This window comes from Lemur catta, chromosome 10 (assembly GCF_020740605.2).
Source record: "Lemur catta isolate mLemCat1 chromosome 10, mLemCat1.pri, whole genome shotgun sequence".
Classification (NCBI taxonomy): domain Eukaryota; kingdom Metazoa; phylum Chordata; class Mammalia; order Primates; family Lemuridae; genus Lemur; species Lemur catta.
Window position 1 is genome coordinate 74,307,681 of NC_059137.1, and position 17,457 is coordinate 74,325,137.

A 17,457-nucleotide genomic window follows, 5' to 3' on the forward strand; every position below is an offset into this window, starting at 1 on the left:
AAATTTATTTTCTCACAGTTCTGGAGACTAGGAAGTCTAAGATCTAGGAGCTGCTAATTAGGTGTCTGGTGAGGGCCTGTTTCCTGCTTCCATAGATGGTCCTTCTAGCTGTTCTCTTATAGTGGAAGGGGCGTAGGAGCACCTTTGGGCCTCTTTTACAAGGACACTAGCTAGTCCCATTCCTGAGGGCTCCACCCTCTTGACCTAATCACTTCTTTAAGGCACTGCCTCCAAGTGACCTTGGGGGGGGGGGGTTAGGTTTCAGCATAGGAATATGGAGAGTGAAGGGGACACAGCCATCCAGACGATAGCAATGATAATCCTGTAAGGTAAATATTCTTATCTCCATTTTATAGGTATGAAAATTGAGGCCTTGAGGGGTTAACTTGCCAGGGGTCACAACAGCTGATAAATGCTGGAGCTGCGAGTTGAAACCAGAGCACTCTTACCCTAGAACCCAGGCTTATTCCATTCCATCCCCTCCTCTAGGAGCCACAACACTGGCCAGAAAGCTATTGCCTTACCCATCTTTGTGTCCCTAGCGTGTAGCACAGTGCCAACACAGCTTAGCCGTTCAGCTGAAGTTGGAGGATTCCACTGGTATTACAACACGAGACTCCTTGTAAAGTCTTTGTTATGCTCCAGATAAAGGAGCAAAGCCTCGTTTTTCCATCTGCCAGCTAGCATTGAAAGCCCTTGGCTCCAACCCGCTCTCTATTCCCTGTGGAGGGAAGTCAGTGGGTGTCTGTTTTAGCAAACTTTGTCAATGGCTCAAATGTCTGTGAGATGGCATTTGATTAATCCCAAGCTCCTGGTTGCTTTCTTGCACACATTAGTTTGTGGGATCTGCTGCATCTCGATTACTGTGTCCTGGAAGCTTACAAACCACAAGAGGGTAGATTGTTGGCTGCCTTGGCAGAGGGCTCTCCTGTGATGGGACTGTGCACATGCATGCAGACAGAGAGAGACAGACCACGAAAGTCATACCTGTGCTTTGAATTATTTTTTATCTTCATTCATTTGGCAAACACTTACGAATTGTCCTTGCATTACAAAGTACAGGATGTCCTTTGAGCCATATTTAGCATTAAATAGCAAAAGCATACCACTGAGCTAGTGCTTTTTTCTTTTTAATAAAATAGTGATTGATCGAATGTTATTTCATTTCTCTTTGTGGTGAGTGAGAATATTTTCTTCCAGTCCATTTTCAGCATGTTGCTATTACCACACCATTTAGCTCGATGCCAAATTGCAGTTGGCTCCATTCATTTCTGTTTACCGAGTAGCGCTGTAGTGATTAAATGTCACTGGGTACACCGAGTATACAAAAGTAATTAACCTAAAAGGACATGTTAGAATAAGGGTCAACAACCTCTTTAGCCCATAAGGCCACCAGCAAGACAGAGTATTGACAGAGGTATTGCTGACGGGGCGAGGAGGGCGGAGTGGAGGGGGCCTGTGGAGAAGGGGAAGGAGAGAAGCAAATGGAAGGAGGAAAGGGCAGTGGGGAAGGTCAGAGGAGCAGGAGCCTCAGACCAGCGCTCACGGTTGTCTGGGATGGCAAGTAGAACAGGGTCCAAGATAGTTTTTATCATTCCTTTATAATTTAGCCCTCTGACCTATGATAATTTTAGAGGGGGTGATTAGATCACAACTTACCTTTCAGCATTTCATTACTGGTTGGTAGAGTGCTCTGGTTAGACCAGAGGAATTTTGACATGTGCTTGGTGGATCAACCTGTTCTTCTAGTGTTTTATGTATTTTGTCAAACCCCTTAGATTGTTAGATCTAGTTGTGCTGTGAAAGCTACTGCCTGAAAGCATTTCTTTAGAATGAATTAAAATTGTGTCACTGAGTATCTGTATCTCATTTGTTTTCATTCTTCAGTGTACTGAAGTCACTGTCAGTCGCAACTGATACTAATGCTTTATGTTGCTTTGCATACTATTAATAAAAATTTACCTAACACTCGAAGTAGTCATCTATGACTTTAAAATCAACCAATGGAAACCTCCTTTCTTTTTTTTTTTCTTTTTAAAACAAGTGCCCTTATAAAGAACAACTCACTTAAATATTTAATGAAGAGCCAAGGTTTGGTCGCCTAACATTTGGGTTTTTCTTTTATCACCTGTGTGTGGTGATTTACTACTCAGAAAAAAAATGGGAGTACTGAGGATGTTTTTTCTTTTACCACATGTCTCCTTGGGGGATAACATTTCAAGGAGATCCCCAGGGTCACTATTCTCTAAGTGAGTGGTACAGAAAAACTGCTGATGCCTGTATTCTTCCCTCGTGAGTCTGTCCTACAGGATTCCTTTAAATCCTGCCTTGTCAGTGGCCAGACTTCAGTAAGATTTGTTTCTCTTGGTCACAGACAGCTGAGGAGTGTGTGATGAGAGACAAGGAAGAGGATAACCAGTTGAAAACTGTCTCCACATATTGGAAGATTTATTTCTTTTTGAATAAAGAAAAAATTTGGTGGCCTTGATGCATTTATTCAACAACAGATATTCGTTGCATGCCCACCCATGGGCTAACCCTGGCACTGACCTTGGGGGAGGGGTCTGCATCCTTGATTGATAGGGGGAGCAACAGTGAAAAAGGGGCCACTTTTGAAAATTCTTCACTGCCTGGCACCATTCTGACCTTTGCTTTGATTTTACTTTTTGTGCTGCTTCCTCTTAATGCCTTTTCAGCATAGTCCTGCAAATTGTCTTGTAACCCTATCACTTTCAAAATTACCGTTTTTGAAGGCGGCCTCCCTCATTTGATATGCCTACACATACCTACACCTCTCTCTCTCTCTCTCACTTTCTCTCCCCCAACACACACACCTGTTCTTCCGACTGTGACAGTGGTTATATTGAGTGCTGAGGATACAAAGAAATTTTAATAAGAAACTTCATGCCCTTTAGGAATGTCAGTGCAATGAAAATAATATGGGAACAAGTCATGCATGAGCAAATCAAGTTTTGTGCTCATTCTTTTGTTCAGCAACTGTTAATTGAGATACCAACGAAATGCTGGATTTATGTGATGATCAAGACAGGCATAGTCCCTGCCTTCATGGAACTTCTAGTCAAGTAGATGAGTCAAGCAAATCATCAAAATAATGGCCACAATAACAATGCTAGGAAGGAAGCACACGGGGGCTGTGATAGACATTTACAGGAGGGAGTCCGTTGGATAGCATCACAGATAAGACCTTTCTGAGGATACAACATTTAAGCTGAGACATAAAAGATGAAAAGATAATAGCCATTCAGAGGCTGGGAAAGAGCATTCTTGGCAGAAGCCTGCACAGAGACTCTTGAGAAGTGGAAAAGTTTGTGTGTCCAACACTCTGAGAGACTTTCAGATAAGATTAGAGAAGGTGGACCAGATCAGGCCTGTTACTTTTATAAAGTGCTAGATGCTTGTCTTAGTGAATGCTGATTTCTGTCGTGACTTTGAGAACTTTCAGACCTGCGTTGTCTAATATGGTAACCACAAGCCACACGTGGCCTTTCAGCACTGGCAACACGGCTAGTCCAAATTGAGATGTGCTGTACTTATAAAATGTGCACCAGATTTTGATGAACGCTTAGTACTAAAAAAAGATATAAAATATCTCATTAATAATTTTGATGTTGATTTCATGTTGACATGCTAGTTTTTGAAACATTGGTTTAAATATGATTAAAATTAGTTTTATTATATCTGGTTATTAGAAAAATGTAAAATACATATATGACTCACATTTATATTTGTTTATCAGTGCCATTCTAAAGAACTCACTTAAATATTTTAATGAGAAACCTTAGGACCAATAGGTTACCTAATTGATCATTGAAAACTGTTTAACTGTTTCGTAGTGATGTGAAGAAGACCAGGAGTTCCTGATTAGCAACTCAAAAACTATTAGGCATCCCCCCCACTTTTAATTCATATGTTGTCATGTTCTTCTGTGTTTTTGCCGAATTAGCCTCAGTCGGACATTGTATAGGGTATATTTGCATACCTAATAAATACATAAGACTGTATATCAGGCTCTGTGGAGTTAGCTCTCTTAGGAAGGAAAAAAATGTTTAGCCTTTCAAATACATTAAAATAGTTTACTGGAGAAAAAATAGCAACGTGAAAAGACTTTCTTTTCCAATAAATTTTAATAGTTACTAAAATGAGGATTCTGGTCCATTAAGGTATAGCTTGCCAGGTCTTAAAGCTTAGTCACTTATTTTCTCTGAGCCGCTTCCCTACTTCAGCTTCTTTCAAAGCAGCTGTTAGGATTGTGTTGATAATTTGATTCCAAAACAGCACAGAACAGGAATAGGTTTAAAGCCAATTCACCTTCCCAGAAAATTCAGGAAGGAAATTTTTGCCAGTCCACCCCCGCCCCCACCCCTCTTTGTTTTTAAGGCAAACTCATGTACTGCATCATATTTGCCAGTGAGACTTAGTAACATTGGTTATAAGATAGTAGGTGAATGAGTGGTTAGGACATATTTTATAGGTGCTGTATTGAAAAAAAATAATCCCAGAAGAAGGTGGCTGGTACATGTGACTGTAATTTATACTGAGTCAACATAACAAGATTTATAGAATCTATATTAATGAGGTCAGGGAATTCTTGGTGGAGGACAAATGCACATAGGAGTGTTAGGCTTTGCAAACTTTGGGGAAGTTTGTTGGTTTGAAGGACATGAAATGGCTTTGGGCCGGTTAGATAGTTTAAAAGATGTATGCAATACAAAGTCGTGTGCACTTGACAGTTTTTACTATAGTTTCTGATAGATTATGCAATCTCTAATAATCAGGAATCAAGAATGAGATTACTTGATTAATTTAGCTTGTGCTTTTGGTTCTTTTCCCCTGTCATTCACCTGGTTGTTTCCTGTGTGGCCCACAGCTTGGACCACTTGCAGACTGGCTATCAAAGGAGGGAAGCTAAGCTGTCTACACAAGAATCAACCCTGTATCTTTGGCATCAAAGCATCATGTTCCAGCAGCTCAGCTTGCCAGCTAAAGTAACTGTATTTAATGAAATTTCTGGGGAAGAGCCAACGGCTTTATTCCAGGAAGAGGAAATAACAGTCAAGAAAGCCCAAGAGGACATTAAGATAATGTTCTAATTTAAAATCAATTTTATTGATACCTTATAAATTATTAGGGCATTTTATCCTGACCAAGTAATACATAATGCTGAGGCCATGAAAACAAAACGTGCATGAGTAAATATTGAAATATTGTATTTTCTACCTCATGAAGGAAAAAATATGTAGGACTTTTGTATCCTAAGTATTTTGATGCTCAAAGCCCTACTGAAAAATAAGGTGTATATTTCATTCTTCAACGTATGTATTTCATGAAATACATTTCATGTGTTTCTGTACTTAGTGGGTTGAATACTTGTGGAAATGTAAGTTTAGAGAGGTTCATCAACTTGTCCAGGGTCACACAGTAAGTGTTACATCCTGGTATTGAACCCAGGGCTATCTGACTGTCATATAGTATGACCATCATAGACACTGCCTTCTTCTTAATCATTCCTCTGTCAGTTCCTCTGGTTTGAAAATATTTTGATTATCTGCAAAATAAATTTGTCTTGACCCATGTTTCTCTTACCAGGAGAATAGGAGAGAGACAAAAACAATAGGATATTTTAAAGAATATGTTTTTCAGGAAATGTTATACAAGGTAAAACAATTGTTAAGATTAGACTCATTACTTTATATGGAGATTATATTAAATCTTCTTTTAACAAGGGCAAGTCTTCAAAAAGTCCTAGTCATTTTTGGAGATGAGTTTTGATTTATGCTATTTTGAGAAAAGCAAGTTCCATGAGGTTTATATACAGATTGTGCTTTTAATGACTTCCTTAGTCAAGCAAGTTATATAAAAAAGTCTTATTGTAATGAGCAGTAAACTAATACCAGTGATTGGCTAAGAGCTCTACCATATTTAAGTTTTAAGTTAATTTACATAAATTTTCATATGGGTCTGTGTGTGCATTTTGACCAAATAATTTGCACCTTAAAGTTTTCATATTTAATTTTTCCCAGTTGAGAATTATATTTTTCATCTATCCTGGTTGTTTCCTTATAAATGGGATAATACATGTTAAAATGTTTTTTCAATTTTAAAGAGTTCTATGAATGGAAATATAAACATTTGGCTTAATATGGTACAATAAAATCTAACCAGAAATGCCACTGGGATATGGTACTATGTTAGTTTGATGTATATAGGTTTATTCGGGGTATTACTTTTACATCAAAACTTGTTGAAAGTGTTCCTAAAATATGCAGTGCTTTGAGGACTAGTGAACATGATTGAATCTGGATAATTCATGATTGTAGAGCTCATCCTTCCGAAGGTCAGTTTTCTTAATAGGAGGAATGTGTAGAGTCTCTGCTTCTCTCTGTCAATACCTTTGACTTTTCTGAATTCAAGAAAGTCGCCAATATTCATTTCTGTTTTAGACATAGGTCTTTTACTTTTCTGAAGGGTTGCAGAAGAAATTATGATTGAGGGCTTTGGTCATGGGATCAGTAAAGGATCTGCAGTGGACTTCTACAGCCGTCTGTCTCTGTCCTTCCCACTCCCACTGCCGTAAAAACTCAACTGGAACTGTCCCTGACTCAGACCATTGGAGAATTCCTGTGCTGAATGAACTGTACTTAGAGTAACAGTATAATTTATCATCTAAACTGGGCTGTTTTTTAGAGTGAAGAGAAGCTTGGACAACAGGTATCGAAAGGGCAAACCAGGACTCGCAGTCTGCCTAGCCAGGTTTTCATGGTGCCCTCTGCCTCCTCATTATCCCTTTTATCTGTTTGAAAACTGATTTACCCTTTGGTACCAAGTAGATAGGGTTTTTGAAGGCCGCAGCTGAAGAGCAAACAAGCCATAGCAGATGAGTCCTAGGCTTCTTGATCATGGTTGTCCACTTGACCTTTAGCATGTTCTTCCTGGTTGTTACCTTCTAAGTGGGCAGAGAGTCTGAGCACTGCACCTTTGTGAATGGAAAGCAGAATTAACATGATGTGCGTTTGAAATCAGATTAGAAAGTCCATTGTGGAGGTAGTATTTATAGTCCTGTCTCAGTGCCATATTGAACCAAAACCTTCTTTTGGTTAATAAGTGCCTGTTGAAGCCCTATCATTATGGACCATCTGAATATCTATGCTGTAGGGAAGCAGTATGCAAATGCCTAGCATAGTCCTTACAGGAGGTTTAAAATAGAAGATCCTGGGGAACTCACCATCCCTCTCTCTGTAGTAAATAGAATGGGCTGGAGTACAGGGTAGAGCAATGGAACAGGGTTGCTCTTGTTGAGGGGCTAGGCTATATGCCTGGGACTGTACCTTGTGCTTTATGTGGATTATATTTCTTTGTCCTCAGAGCAGCCCTGTGTGGGTGGGGACAGGGTGTTGTTATCCCAGACTAAGCAACATCCCTACGGCTACACAGCTATTAAGTGGTAGACTCTAGACTCAAACCCAGGCAGTCTGACTCCAGAGAGATGCTCTTGCCTGCTATTAAAATCTGTACTCCCTGTTATTAAGATTAGCTAATTATAACAACACTACCTTCTTTGAGGGGAAGAGTCTACTTTATAGAATCTTTTACATATATGGTCATCTTTGATCTTGAGGTGGCTGAGGAGTAAAGGTAGAGGGGCAGGGCCATCCTTTTCAAGTTGCTAGAGGTGTCAGTTTTCCATCTGACTCAGTCAACAGCCTCAGTAAAGTCTGGTGAATGTCAAACTAAGATCTAGAATTTTCTCATTTTGAAATTAGAATCTAATTTGCAATATTGGGAATATCTGTCTTTAAAGCTTACTTTTTGCTACCAAAGCAGTTAGGGTTTCCATGTAATAAGACTTATAAACTTTTATTAGTTTTCCCCTTGCTTTTCCCTCATTTGTTTTCCCCCTCTTTTTCTTTAATTAAACACATCTTCCCTGTTCTTTTTTTAATATGCCAGTATAAGTGTTTACTTTTAAAAATATAGAGTTTTACTAAACATTCACATTCAGGATATCTTGTCTTCTCTGGATCAGCCATTGCTTTTGACTGTGACTCTCCACTCATAATAGATCTGCTAAGACACACACGCACACACGATCAAACTGAAATGAGAGAAGACTTGTGTTTAAGTTTCTAAATTGGTACATTTATAGGCTCATGATGCAGCTCCTATAAGTTTCTTATGTACTAAGCTTTAGAAGTATCTAACCTGGCTGAGCTTTTAAAATAATAGAAATAAAAAAGCTTTTCTAGTAAAAGCATGGCTTTATCAGTATTTATTTAATTCCTCCTATTCACATACCCAGCAGAGATCTAAGTGGCCTTCCAGTGGCAGAATGGTGGACTTCGAAGATTCATGATGAGAGTCAGTGCCAACTCCAATTTGATTCCAGAGCAATTATGTTATTAGAGCATTGCTGATTGCCCCACTGCCCATTGTGCAGCTTAACCTTTAAATGCTAGTGATAATTAACTACTTTATCATTCTACCAGGAAACTCTAACATGTAGCTCTGTTCTACAGTAAAATTTAAAAATAAAATGCCTGCACAACCAGAAACAGCCAGCTGAAGAAAAATAAAGCTATTTGGTTGTGCATGTGTGCTAGTAAATAAGCGTAATAATGGCATTACCAATTAGTATTAATTTTCAGAAATTGTTTCATCCTTGTTTAAAGGTTAATTGTTCCTTTTGAACAGAGTGGAAATAACCTTCAGTAGAGTGTATCAGAATCAAAATGCTCAGATAGTTGTTAATCACATACATACAGTTTTTCTTCTTTTTGTAAAATACTAAATTAGATTGAAGGCATCTAGAGGTAGGTAAAGGAATAAAGGTGAAGAAAGTGCTGAGCCTGTCATATTACCAATTTCAAGGACATTACCACAGACTCTCACTTTAGAGAATGGTTTCTCATGGAATTGGTCATCCTAAGTGATCCTCTGAAAAGAAATGTGTCACGTGAATTTTGGATTCAGATTGAGGAGTGCAGAGGGGATGCTCAGCCATTTGTGTTCAAAAACATTTCTGGGCAGTTCTCTGCTACTCACTGTATTGGGTGCCCCTACTCTCAGGGAACCCACAGCCTGAAGTGGGAAGTGGCCTCATAAACATAGCAATAACTTTATTACTACTCAGTGGAGGAACAAAATGTTAAGGGAAAAAGAGGAATGAGTGGTTAATTTTGCCAGATGACATCTGAGGAAGCTCTGAAAGGTGACATTAGAGCTTGTTCTTAAGAAGGAATGAAGAGGATTTCAAAAGATGAATCTTAAGAGTCAACAGGCATTGCCATAAGCCAGGGAAAAGGCTACAGATACAACGAAAATACATGAAGCACACATCATAGCGCTAATGTAGGAGACAAGGCCATGGCTCTAGATTGGAGCATGAAATAAGGACTGTGAAAAACAGCCATACTTAGAAATTTGGACTTTTTTTTCCTATGGACAGTAGATAACTGTCTTTGTTGAAGAGGAGTGAGAAGTGGCCAAAACTCTCTTTGGGAAATATGAATTACAGAAATGAGAAGGATAGATTAGAGAAGGGAGAAACTAGAAATGGGGTTCTGGCATGAAATATGGTAGGTAGTAGTAGCCCACAGATAATGTTTGCATGCATGGTTTCAATTATCATAAAAACCTGGTTGCCTTGGGTTCTGATCTGAAAGTGAAGCAGAAGTGTTGAACTGAGTGTTGTGGCTTGGGAATGAGGTTGGGAACTCGATGGAAACATAACAGAAATCAAGAAGTAGGTCAGTGTTTTTAAACATTGTTTAAAAAATGTTTGGCTTGTAATGTTTTGCTTCAGTCTTCGGCCTTATTGAATAATACCTGTGATCTTTTTTGCTTCTAAGCTTAAGGCTAAATGTTTGCTAGGGATAGTTATAGGGTTTGGCATATACATTTTACAGGATATTCATATAAAACGGGCTGGTACAGCAGACAAAGGTTTACAGAGATCCCCAGCCCTACCAGTGGGCACCCACTCACTGGTTCTATCTTTCTCCCCCACTGAACTCCCACCTATACACCTTTGGAGCGGACCACTGATGTCTTGGTAGCCTTACTGATCAGACTGTGGAAGAAGTCTATCAGTTTTCCTCTATTAGTGTGCTTTGAAAATTTAGACATACCACAAAAGAAAACGTGGCATTATGGTTCACTGGAAATAAAATGGAACATAGAACCAGAAGTTCTGGATATTATATTGTCTCCCATAGTTCATTAAGAGGCCCTTGTAAACTTTGTATATCTTTATAAATGTTAATTATTAACAGAGAAAGATAAAGCAAAAAAAAAGCTCAAAGAGTTAGTCTTAGATGAATAAAGTTATAAATGAGGAAGAAAATTGATTTGGATGCCAGGCAAGGATGTTCTGATAGTAATTCTTTGTTCTTCCTAGAACTTTTTTCCTTAGACATTTTATCTTCAGGTATTCTCTCTACTGCTCTCCAAGACCAGTGCTTTTTACCCTGGGCTAGGTTAATTTCACAGTTGGGAGTCCTGCCCTGGTGTCCCACCTAGTGACTTTGCTACTCAGGTCTTTGCCATCCACTCCTCAGTAGGGCAGCCCTGCTCAGCCCAGCTCCCTCTCTCACACTTCAGCTGTATTTAGGTCTTCCTTTGGTCTGCCTGTAACACAGTCACTAGCCATGGTTAGCCCCAGTTTTCATCGGTGATTTCTTCACTTCTCATCCATGATACTAAGCTCTCGTAGCATCTAAATGTGCCCAGTTGCCACCCGGCCTTCATGACGGACAGATTCCTTCTCTGTGCTTCACATCGGGCCACTGGTGCTTCTTTTGTGTGTGTGGCAGGAGGGGGGACTCTTGCAGTTGAGGGCTCCATGAAAGCAGAGGTAAAGCATGTGGCCCGAACCTGACTGTCATCCAAAGAGGCATGGTCTGTCTTTCTCCACTCCCTAGCCCTATAATTTAGTTTCCCGGGTTTCTAGAAATTAAAAAGAGCAAGCCCATGAAAAAAACTCTGGGAGTCAGAAAGGAATAATGTGCATTTTTGTAGGTATTGTCTTTCCTGCCACTCGGCAATAGGCCCTTTAAGATACAGGGCTGAGCAAAATGCTGTAAATATGACCTTCATGTCACATGATCACCATATTTGGGTGCTCAAATCTCCAGAGATTACCTCTCCTCTTTTTTCATTGAAGAATTACTGTTTAACCTTGTAAGCCCAACTTTATTCATAGTTTATGTATAGAAACTGGAAATCCTGCTTCCCCCATTGACCAGCAAGCTTTAAAAAAAAAAAAAAAACCCTTCCTTTTCTTCCTTCCCTTTTCTCTTGTATCTGCTTCCTTTCCCAGCTTTCTAATTGTGCTTCCACAGTGTAATATTAATATAAACATATCCTTTGGACCAAACCCATTCTCTTTTGAGCTTAACTATCCCCTGCCACCCTTTTTTTTATTCCTCTCATCCCTCTATCCCATCTCTTTGCCTCCTCCTGCTTGTTCATTTTTTTCCATTCCTTTCCCTCTTGTCTTTTTTTCCTTAACCTTTCCCTCTGTACCTCTGTTCTCTTCTTCCTTTGATCTCCTCCCCCCTCTGCTATCTCCTTAACAGCTTTGCAAGTGTGCACTAAAGAACAAAAAGAAGAGAGTCTCAAGTAACTAAAAAAGTCGCTCTGTTAAAGGGGTGATCATTTCTCAACCATTTCCCCTTCTAATTCCAGAGCTCTTCGGTATCCCCATCAGCTAGTTTCCGAGGTGCTGAGAAGCACAGAAACTCCACAGACTACTCCTCAGAGAGCAAAAAGCAGAAAACTGAAGAAAAGGAAATTGCAGCTCGTTATGTAAGTTCATTCACCTTTGCTTTAGGGGAGGCCAGCTGGCCTTGGTTTTTATCAGCAGTCGTTTCACCCTTTGACTATTACCAGCCAACACTAGAACACAGGATAACAACATCCTTTAGGAGAAAGAACATATTTATTGCATTTATAGCTCTGTCTCATTGGCGAGCTGAAGGCCAGTGTGTCTACTGGTGCATGCACGTGTGTATGTGGGAGGATGGCGTAGAGTGCATCGTCTGGTAGCTAATAGAAGGTTTGGGTGTTACATGTTATTATTTCTATAAGTGTATTTGCTTTCCCCAAATATTTCAAGATAGTTGAATTTCCTGTGGTTAGCTAGAGATGTTATGGAAAAATGTAAAATCATGGAAAATTTGTTAAAATGCCTAGATGGACTCATGTGCGTCAAGTTTTGTGGAATATAACTTGCAAAGACATCCAGATTGTCCCTAACATGGGGTGAAGCTCATATTGTGCTAGTGTCTGGGCAGGTCCCTGAGTGAAAGGGAGCAAGCTGGGTGGGAGTGGTGTGGAGACAGGTGGCCCCTGTTCTGCTTCCCCTGCTGGAGCCCCTTGCAAGGCTGTAGGCCTCATGAGAAACTAGAAATCTGGATTTTTACCTCCTAATTTTAACATTGTGGCTACTTACTCAGTTTTTTAAAACACTGACAGACCAAACCATGCCCATCTGTAGGCTGGATTTATCCCAGGCATGCCAGTTTGCAGCCTCTATTCTAGAATAATAAGCAAGCCATCAACTCCAATTTTTGAAACTGGAAAATGGAATCGTATTTCTCAGCTCATAAAATCATCATGAGGATTAAAGAAGAAAACAGTACATTGTTAAAGTGCTTAACATTGTTTAGTACAGTTCATTTTTATAATATATGAGGAATTAATCTGGATTTATCTAGGCTAAATCTGGCTAAAAATGTGGTATATTTTGCCGGGGGGAGAAATAATGCGTCTCACTTCTCAATGCAGGACAGCGATGGTGAGAAGAGTGATGACAACTTGGTGGTTGACGTTTCCAATGAGGTATGTTTGTGGCTACTTTAATTTCCTAGTCTTAGCCGGCTACAACAAAGACTAGTGTCCAGACAATTAGTATTTAAAATGCTTTCTTAATTTCTAAAGGGACTCACTTTTTATTTAAATGAAAAATTATCTATTACTGATTATATATGTTACTACTGGTCCTTTTCTTGTTGCTGTTCTTTTCTATGAAATATAAGTGTCTTTTTCTGCCTCAGTGAATGCACACCAGGTATCTGTGGTCAGCCTGCTGATCTCATTGACAAGTAACTTGCAGATTGATGGGGTCTTGGTTTTAAATAGGTACTACAAATATTGTAGTATTTTCTTTGGCCTCAATACAGAATCTTTTATTTGGCAGTTTCAGTGAGGCTTGTTATCTATTCTAGAACATTTTGCACTTCTAAGCTATTAAATGCTCTTGGCTAGAAATGTCCACACTCAAGGACCCCAGCATTGTGATTGTGCTATGTTGCATTACTACTCATGATGTTCCTTTGTAGGATCCATCTTCCCCTCGAGGGAGCCCAGCACATTCTCCAAGAGAGAATGGCCTGGACAAGACACGCCTACTCAAGAAAGATGCCCCGATTAGTCCAGCCTCTATTGCATCTTCCAGCAGTACTCCTTCCTCCAAATCCAAAGAACTTAGCCTTGTAAGCAGCTCTTTACCATCTTTCTCAGTGGTGCCTATCTCGAGGTGATGTTTGGGTTCGATTTCAATTTTTTTTTTTTAATTTTTGCATTTTTCACATTTTTCTCTAAGACTTTTATTTCTAAATATATGTATATGTTCAGTATTTAATTGACAGAAGTATGTTTGGAAAAGGATAAGTTTACTAACTTGTCAGCGATGGGTGTTTGTTTTGTGATTCCTTTTGCAAGGATAGGAGAGGGATCTTAGCAAAGATGAAAAACGTACACTGGGGTTACAGGGATGGTTTTGTTACCTGAGTTTTTATGGTAAATTTAGTTTAGGGCTTGGATGTGATTTTGTTGCTAGCTTTGTTTGAATTACCAAGCTACAGATGACTGCAATAATTTTCCCTTCTTATCTAAAGTAATCTGTCATTTACAAATGTCTACCTTGACTCACACCACAAATCACAAATGCAGAAATGAACTGTTCATGAGTCAGGATAATCTCTCTGCACCCTTTTCTTCTGTGGCTGTGTAGTTAATTGCATTTTTGCATGGTGTGTCATCTTTTATCCTCACCAGTTATTTCCTTGTAATATAACATCTAAGAAGAAAAGACAAACTAGTTTTCAAATAACCTTTGGAATTCACAGCTAAAGGAAAGGAAATCCCTCAATTTGTCTGCAAATTAGGGGGATATGTCTGGCAGAGGGCTAGATTAAGTTTTTTTTCCTGTTGTTTTCTCTTGGCCTTCTGTGTACTGAGTCTCTCTGATGATTCAAGATTGGGTCTTTTTTCTAAGGGAACCTCTTAACCAGAAATTCTCTTGTGATGTGAACAATCCACCAGGAGCCCAACATTAAACCACTCACTCTTTACCAAAGCCACCAGCAAATGGCCAGTCACAGTCAGGGAATCAGGGTTTGCCAGCCTCATTCTGCCTCTGTCTGACCGGGACTAGTTTTATAGAAATGAAAGGCCCAAGCTGAAGAACCTCTTCCGTTTCTCTTCTTCCTCTCCTTTTTTTCTTTTCCTTTTTGTGTTCTTTACCTTTTTAATGTTTAACATCATTGTTCAAACCATGTTCTAATTGCTGGTACATTTCTTCGTATCTCTTGTTAGAATGAAAAATCTACTACTCCTGTTTCAAAGTCCAATACCCCTACTCCACGAACTGATGCACCCACCCCAGGCAGTAACTCCACTCCTGGATTGAGGCCTGTACCTGGAAAACCACCAGGAGTCGACCCCTTGGGTTAGTAAGAAAAAAATTATTTCTATATATATATTCTTCTGTTTTTAAAGAATTTAAAGCAATTTAAAGAGTGTAATACACTAAAAGTACTAATGACCAGTATTGAATGATAGTTAGACAAAGTTGTTTAACCTGAACCAAGCGCCTGTCACCAACCCTGTCTGGCACATGGTGGGTGTTCCGTAAAATAAGGCAAATGAATGAACTCCTCTGAAGCCTTGAATGACTTAAAAATATTAAAATAAGCTCATTTGAACCATGGATTCTAATTTTTAATGTATTTAAGAATGTCTTCAATATTGTTTCCTGTGTTCTCGGTTTTTCTCTTTCTTCCTTCCATTTTGGTCTGCAGCCTCGAGCCTGAGGACCCCGATGGCAGTACCTTGTCCGTATCCAACCCCATTTGGGATTGTGCCCCATGCTGGGATGAATGGAGAGCTGACCAGCCCTGGAGCTGCCTATGCGGGGCTGCACAACATCTCCCCTCAGATGAGCGCGGCTGCAGCCGCCGCTGCTGCCGCCGCTGCCTACGGGCGGTCCCCGGTGGTATGTTTGTGGGCTTTTACAAAATAATGTTTCCGAGCACAGAGAATTGTCATACATAATTTTTAAATGTAGTTTATATAATATGAGGTATTTAGAGAGGGATATGTGTGTATTTATAAATTAAGCTGCATGTAATTATGTCTTGAGAACCATTTGTTTTGTAAGGTGAGGGAGTTTTTTTCTGTATGTCTTTTAAAAAAATTATTATTTTGGAAATTTTAAACCTAATAAAATTAGATCACATAGTATAAGGAATATAATGTGCCTTCTGTTTCTATCATGAGCTTCCATAATTATTAGTATAATATGTTTTCATGTACGTTCCATCTCTAAGTACATTTCCATCCTAAACACCCTATCATTTCATCAATAAATACTTCTGTATATATCTCTAAAATCTTATTTTTAAAGGATCTGTTCTCCCAGATTTTAGAATAGATTTTAAGTAGGATGAAACAGGTTAATGTAACTTTGTGTGTTTTTTGTTGTTTTGCTTTGAAAAATTCTAGGTGGGATTTGATCCGCATCATCACATGCGCGTGCCAGCAATACCTCCAAACCTGACAGGCATTCCAGGAGGAAAACCGTGAGTACTTTTGCGTCTTTGTACTCTGCACGCCAAGCCCTGGTCCCTTGCTGGCCCCTTAGACTTTGAGCCCTGCTAGACAGTATTGGGGGTGGTTCCCTTGGTTTGCATTTTTTAGCTTGCAAGGTGTTTTTCATTTTGCTTAGCACAAGAAAACAGGTAATGAAGTGGGGTTTTATACGTTCAGTTTAAAATCTTGAGCTTTAATATGGAAATGCAAATTGCAGAGGTATCTCCAGCAGTCAGGTCTTCTCTACATCTATTGTTGATTTCAAGGCAATTCTTTGTTCAAAAAGTCTGATTATTATGTGCGAACTTGGATGCTCAGAATTTGAATATATCGGGAGAAGACATGCCAAACTTCAAAGGCTGAGAGGAAATCAGGGCATTTACGCTCAGTTCTATTTTCAGAAAAGGTGACTTGCTCGATTGGCTTCTTGGACTGTGCTGGGCGTCTAGACTCTTTATTCACAGTCCCCTTGAGTCATGACAGACGAAACACAACACACCAGTTGTTCCAGCCTCCTCTTGTACATTCTGATCTCTCGCTGTATCTCATTCCACATCCTTCATTTTAATCCAGTGCACCTTTTTATTACTTCCTAAGCTCTCTGCTTATTGGCTTCATCTTCCCAGATAGGAAGACTTACTATAAAGTGACACTGGCCTTTCCTTTAAAATTCCAGTTGGCTTTCTCTCTCCTCTCTTTCGGGAAGCATCCCCTGCAGACCCTCCTTGCCTTGTTAGTCACATGTGTATGTTTATTTGCATTGCTTTTTTCGTGGGTATACCCTCTGTCACTATATGTGCATATGTATACCACCTCCTAGTCTCAGCGTTATCCACACTTGACCCTCAAGAGCAGTTAAAGGCCCTGTCTCCCGGAGGCTTGGCCTGCCTTAAGGCATTTGCTCTCAATAGTCCTCCTTCCTGTAATACTTTTTCTGTGTCTTACTGTCTAAGTCCTCTAAGATGTCATCTTATCAGAGTATTTTGCCCTGACAACCTTACCGTCCCTGTCTCCCTTCCTCCCTATTATCTTTCCTATTCCCCTACATTTTTTATGCTTATTTGTGGCATTATCTGCCTCTCCCCACTTGACTATATGAGAGCAGAGCAGAACTTTCTGCTATTCAGTTATAGAAATTACTCCACTGCCTAAAATGGCACCTGGTTCATGGTACTCACAATATATATTTATTCAGAGAATGAATGATTGAACATATGCCATCTCTTCCTTCTCTGACCTCCCTGCTTGTATATTCGCTACCTCACACTTAGGCACTTAATTGTCACCCTGGTGCTGTGTCTGTATCCTCTTTTCCTCCCCATGTTCCCTGCCCTATTGGTGTTGAACATGCCTGACCTTGACCCTTTCTCTACTTTCCATCTGATGAATCAGATTCTTGGTTCCTCCTTTTGTAACTTCTCTATAGACTCTTCCCTAAACTTCCTCATTGCATCAAACACAGTGCAGGCTCCATAGCCAAGTTGCTCAGTAAATATTTGACTGATTAATAAGGAAGACAAGGCAAATTAGATTTTGAGTTCCTTGAGAGTTGAAGGTATAAATATC

General features: G+C 39.6%; 1 protein-coding gene across 12 annotated transcripts in view; it reads left to right on the top strand.

The window, feature by feature from the left end:
- The window catches only part of TLE4 (TLE family member 4, transcriptional corepressor), a 147,284-nt gene that overhangs the window by 113,050 nt on the left and 16,777 nt on the right, over positions 1-17,457 (top strand). For all 12 annotated transcript variants that reach the window (XR_006737904.1, XM_045563466.1, XM_045563467.1 and 9 more), the window contains 6 exons: positions 11,704-11,823; positions 12,805-12,858; positions 13,359-13,511; positions 14,617-14,749; positions 15,102-15,295; positions 15,805-15,881. Coding sequence is in view for 11 of the 12 variants with exons in the window: in XM_045563466.1 (XP_045419422.1) it covers positions 11,704-11,823; positions 12,805-12,858; positions 13,359-13,511; positions 14,617-14,749; positions 15,102-15,295; positions 15,805-15,881 (731 nt within the window). In the remaining variant the exon portion in view is untranslated. The remainder of the gene's footprint in view (positions 1-11,703; positions 11,824-12,804; positions 12,859-13,358; positions 13,512-14,616; positions 14,750-15,101; positions 15,296-15,804; positions 15,882-17,457) is intronic.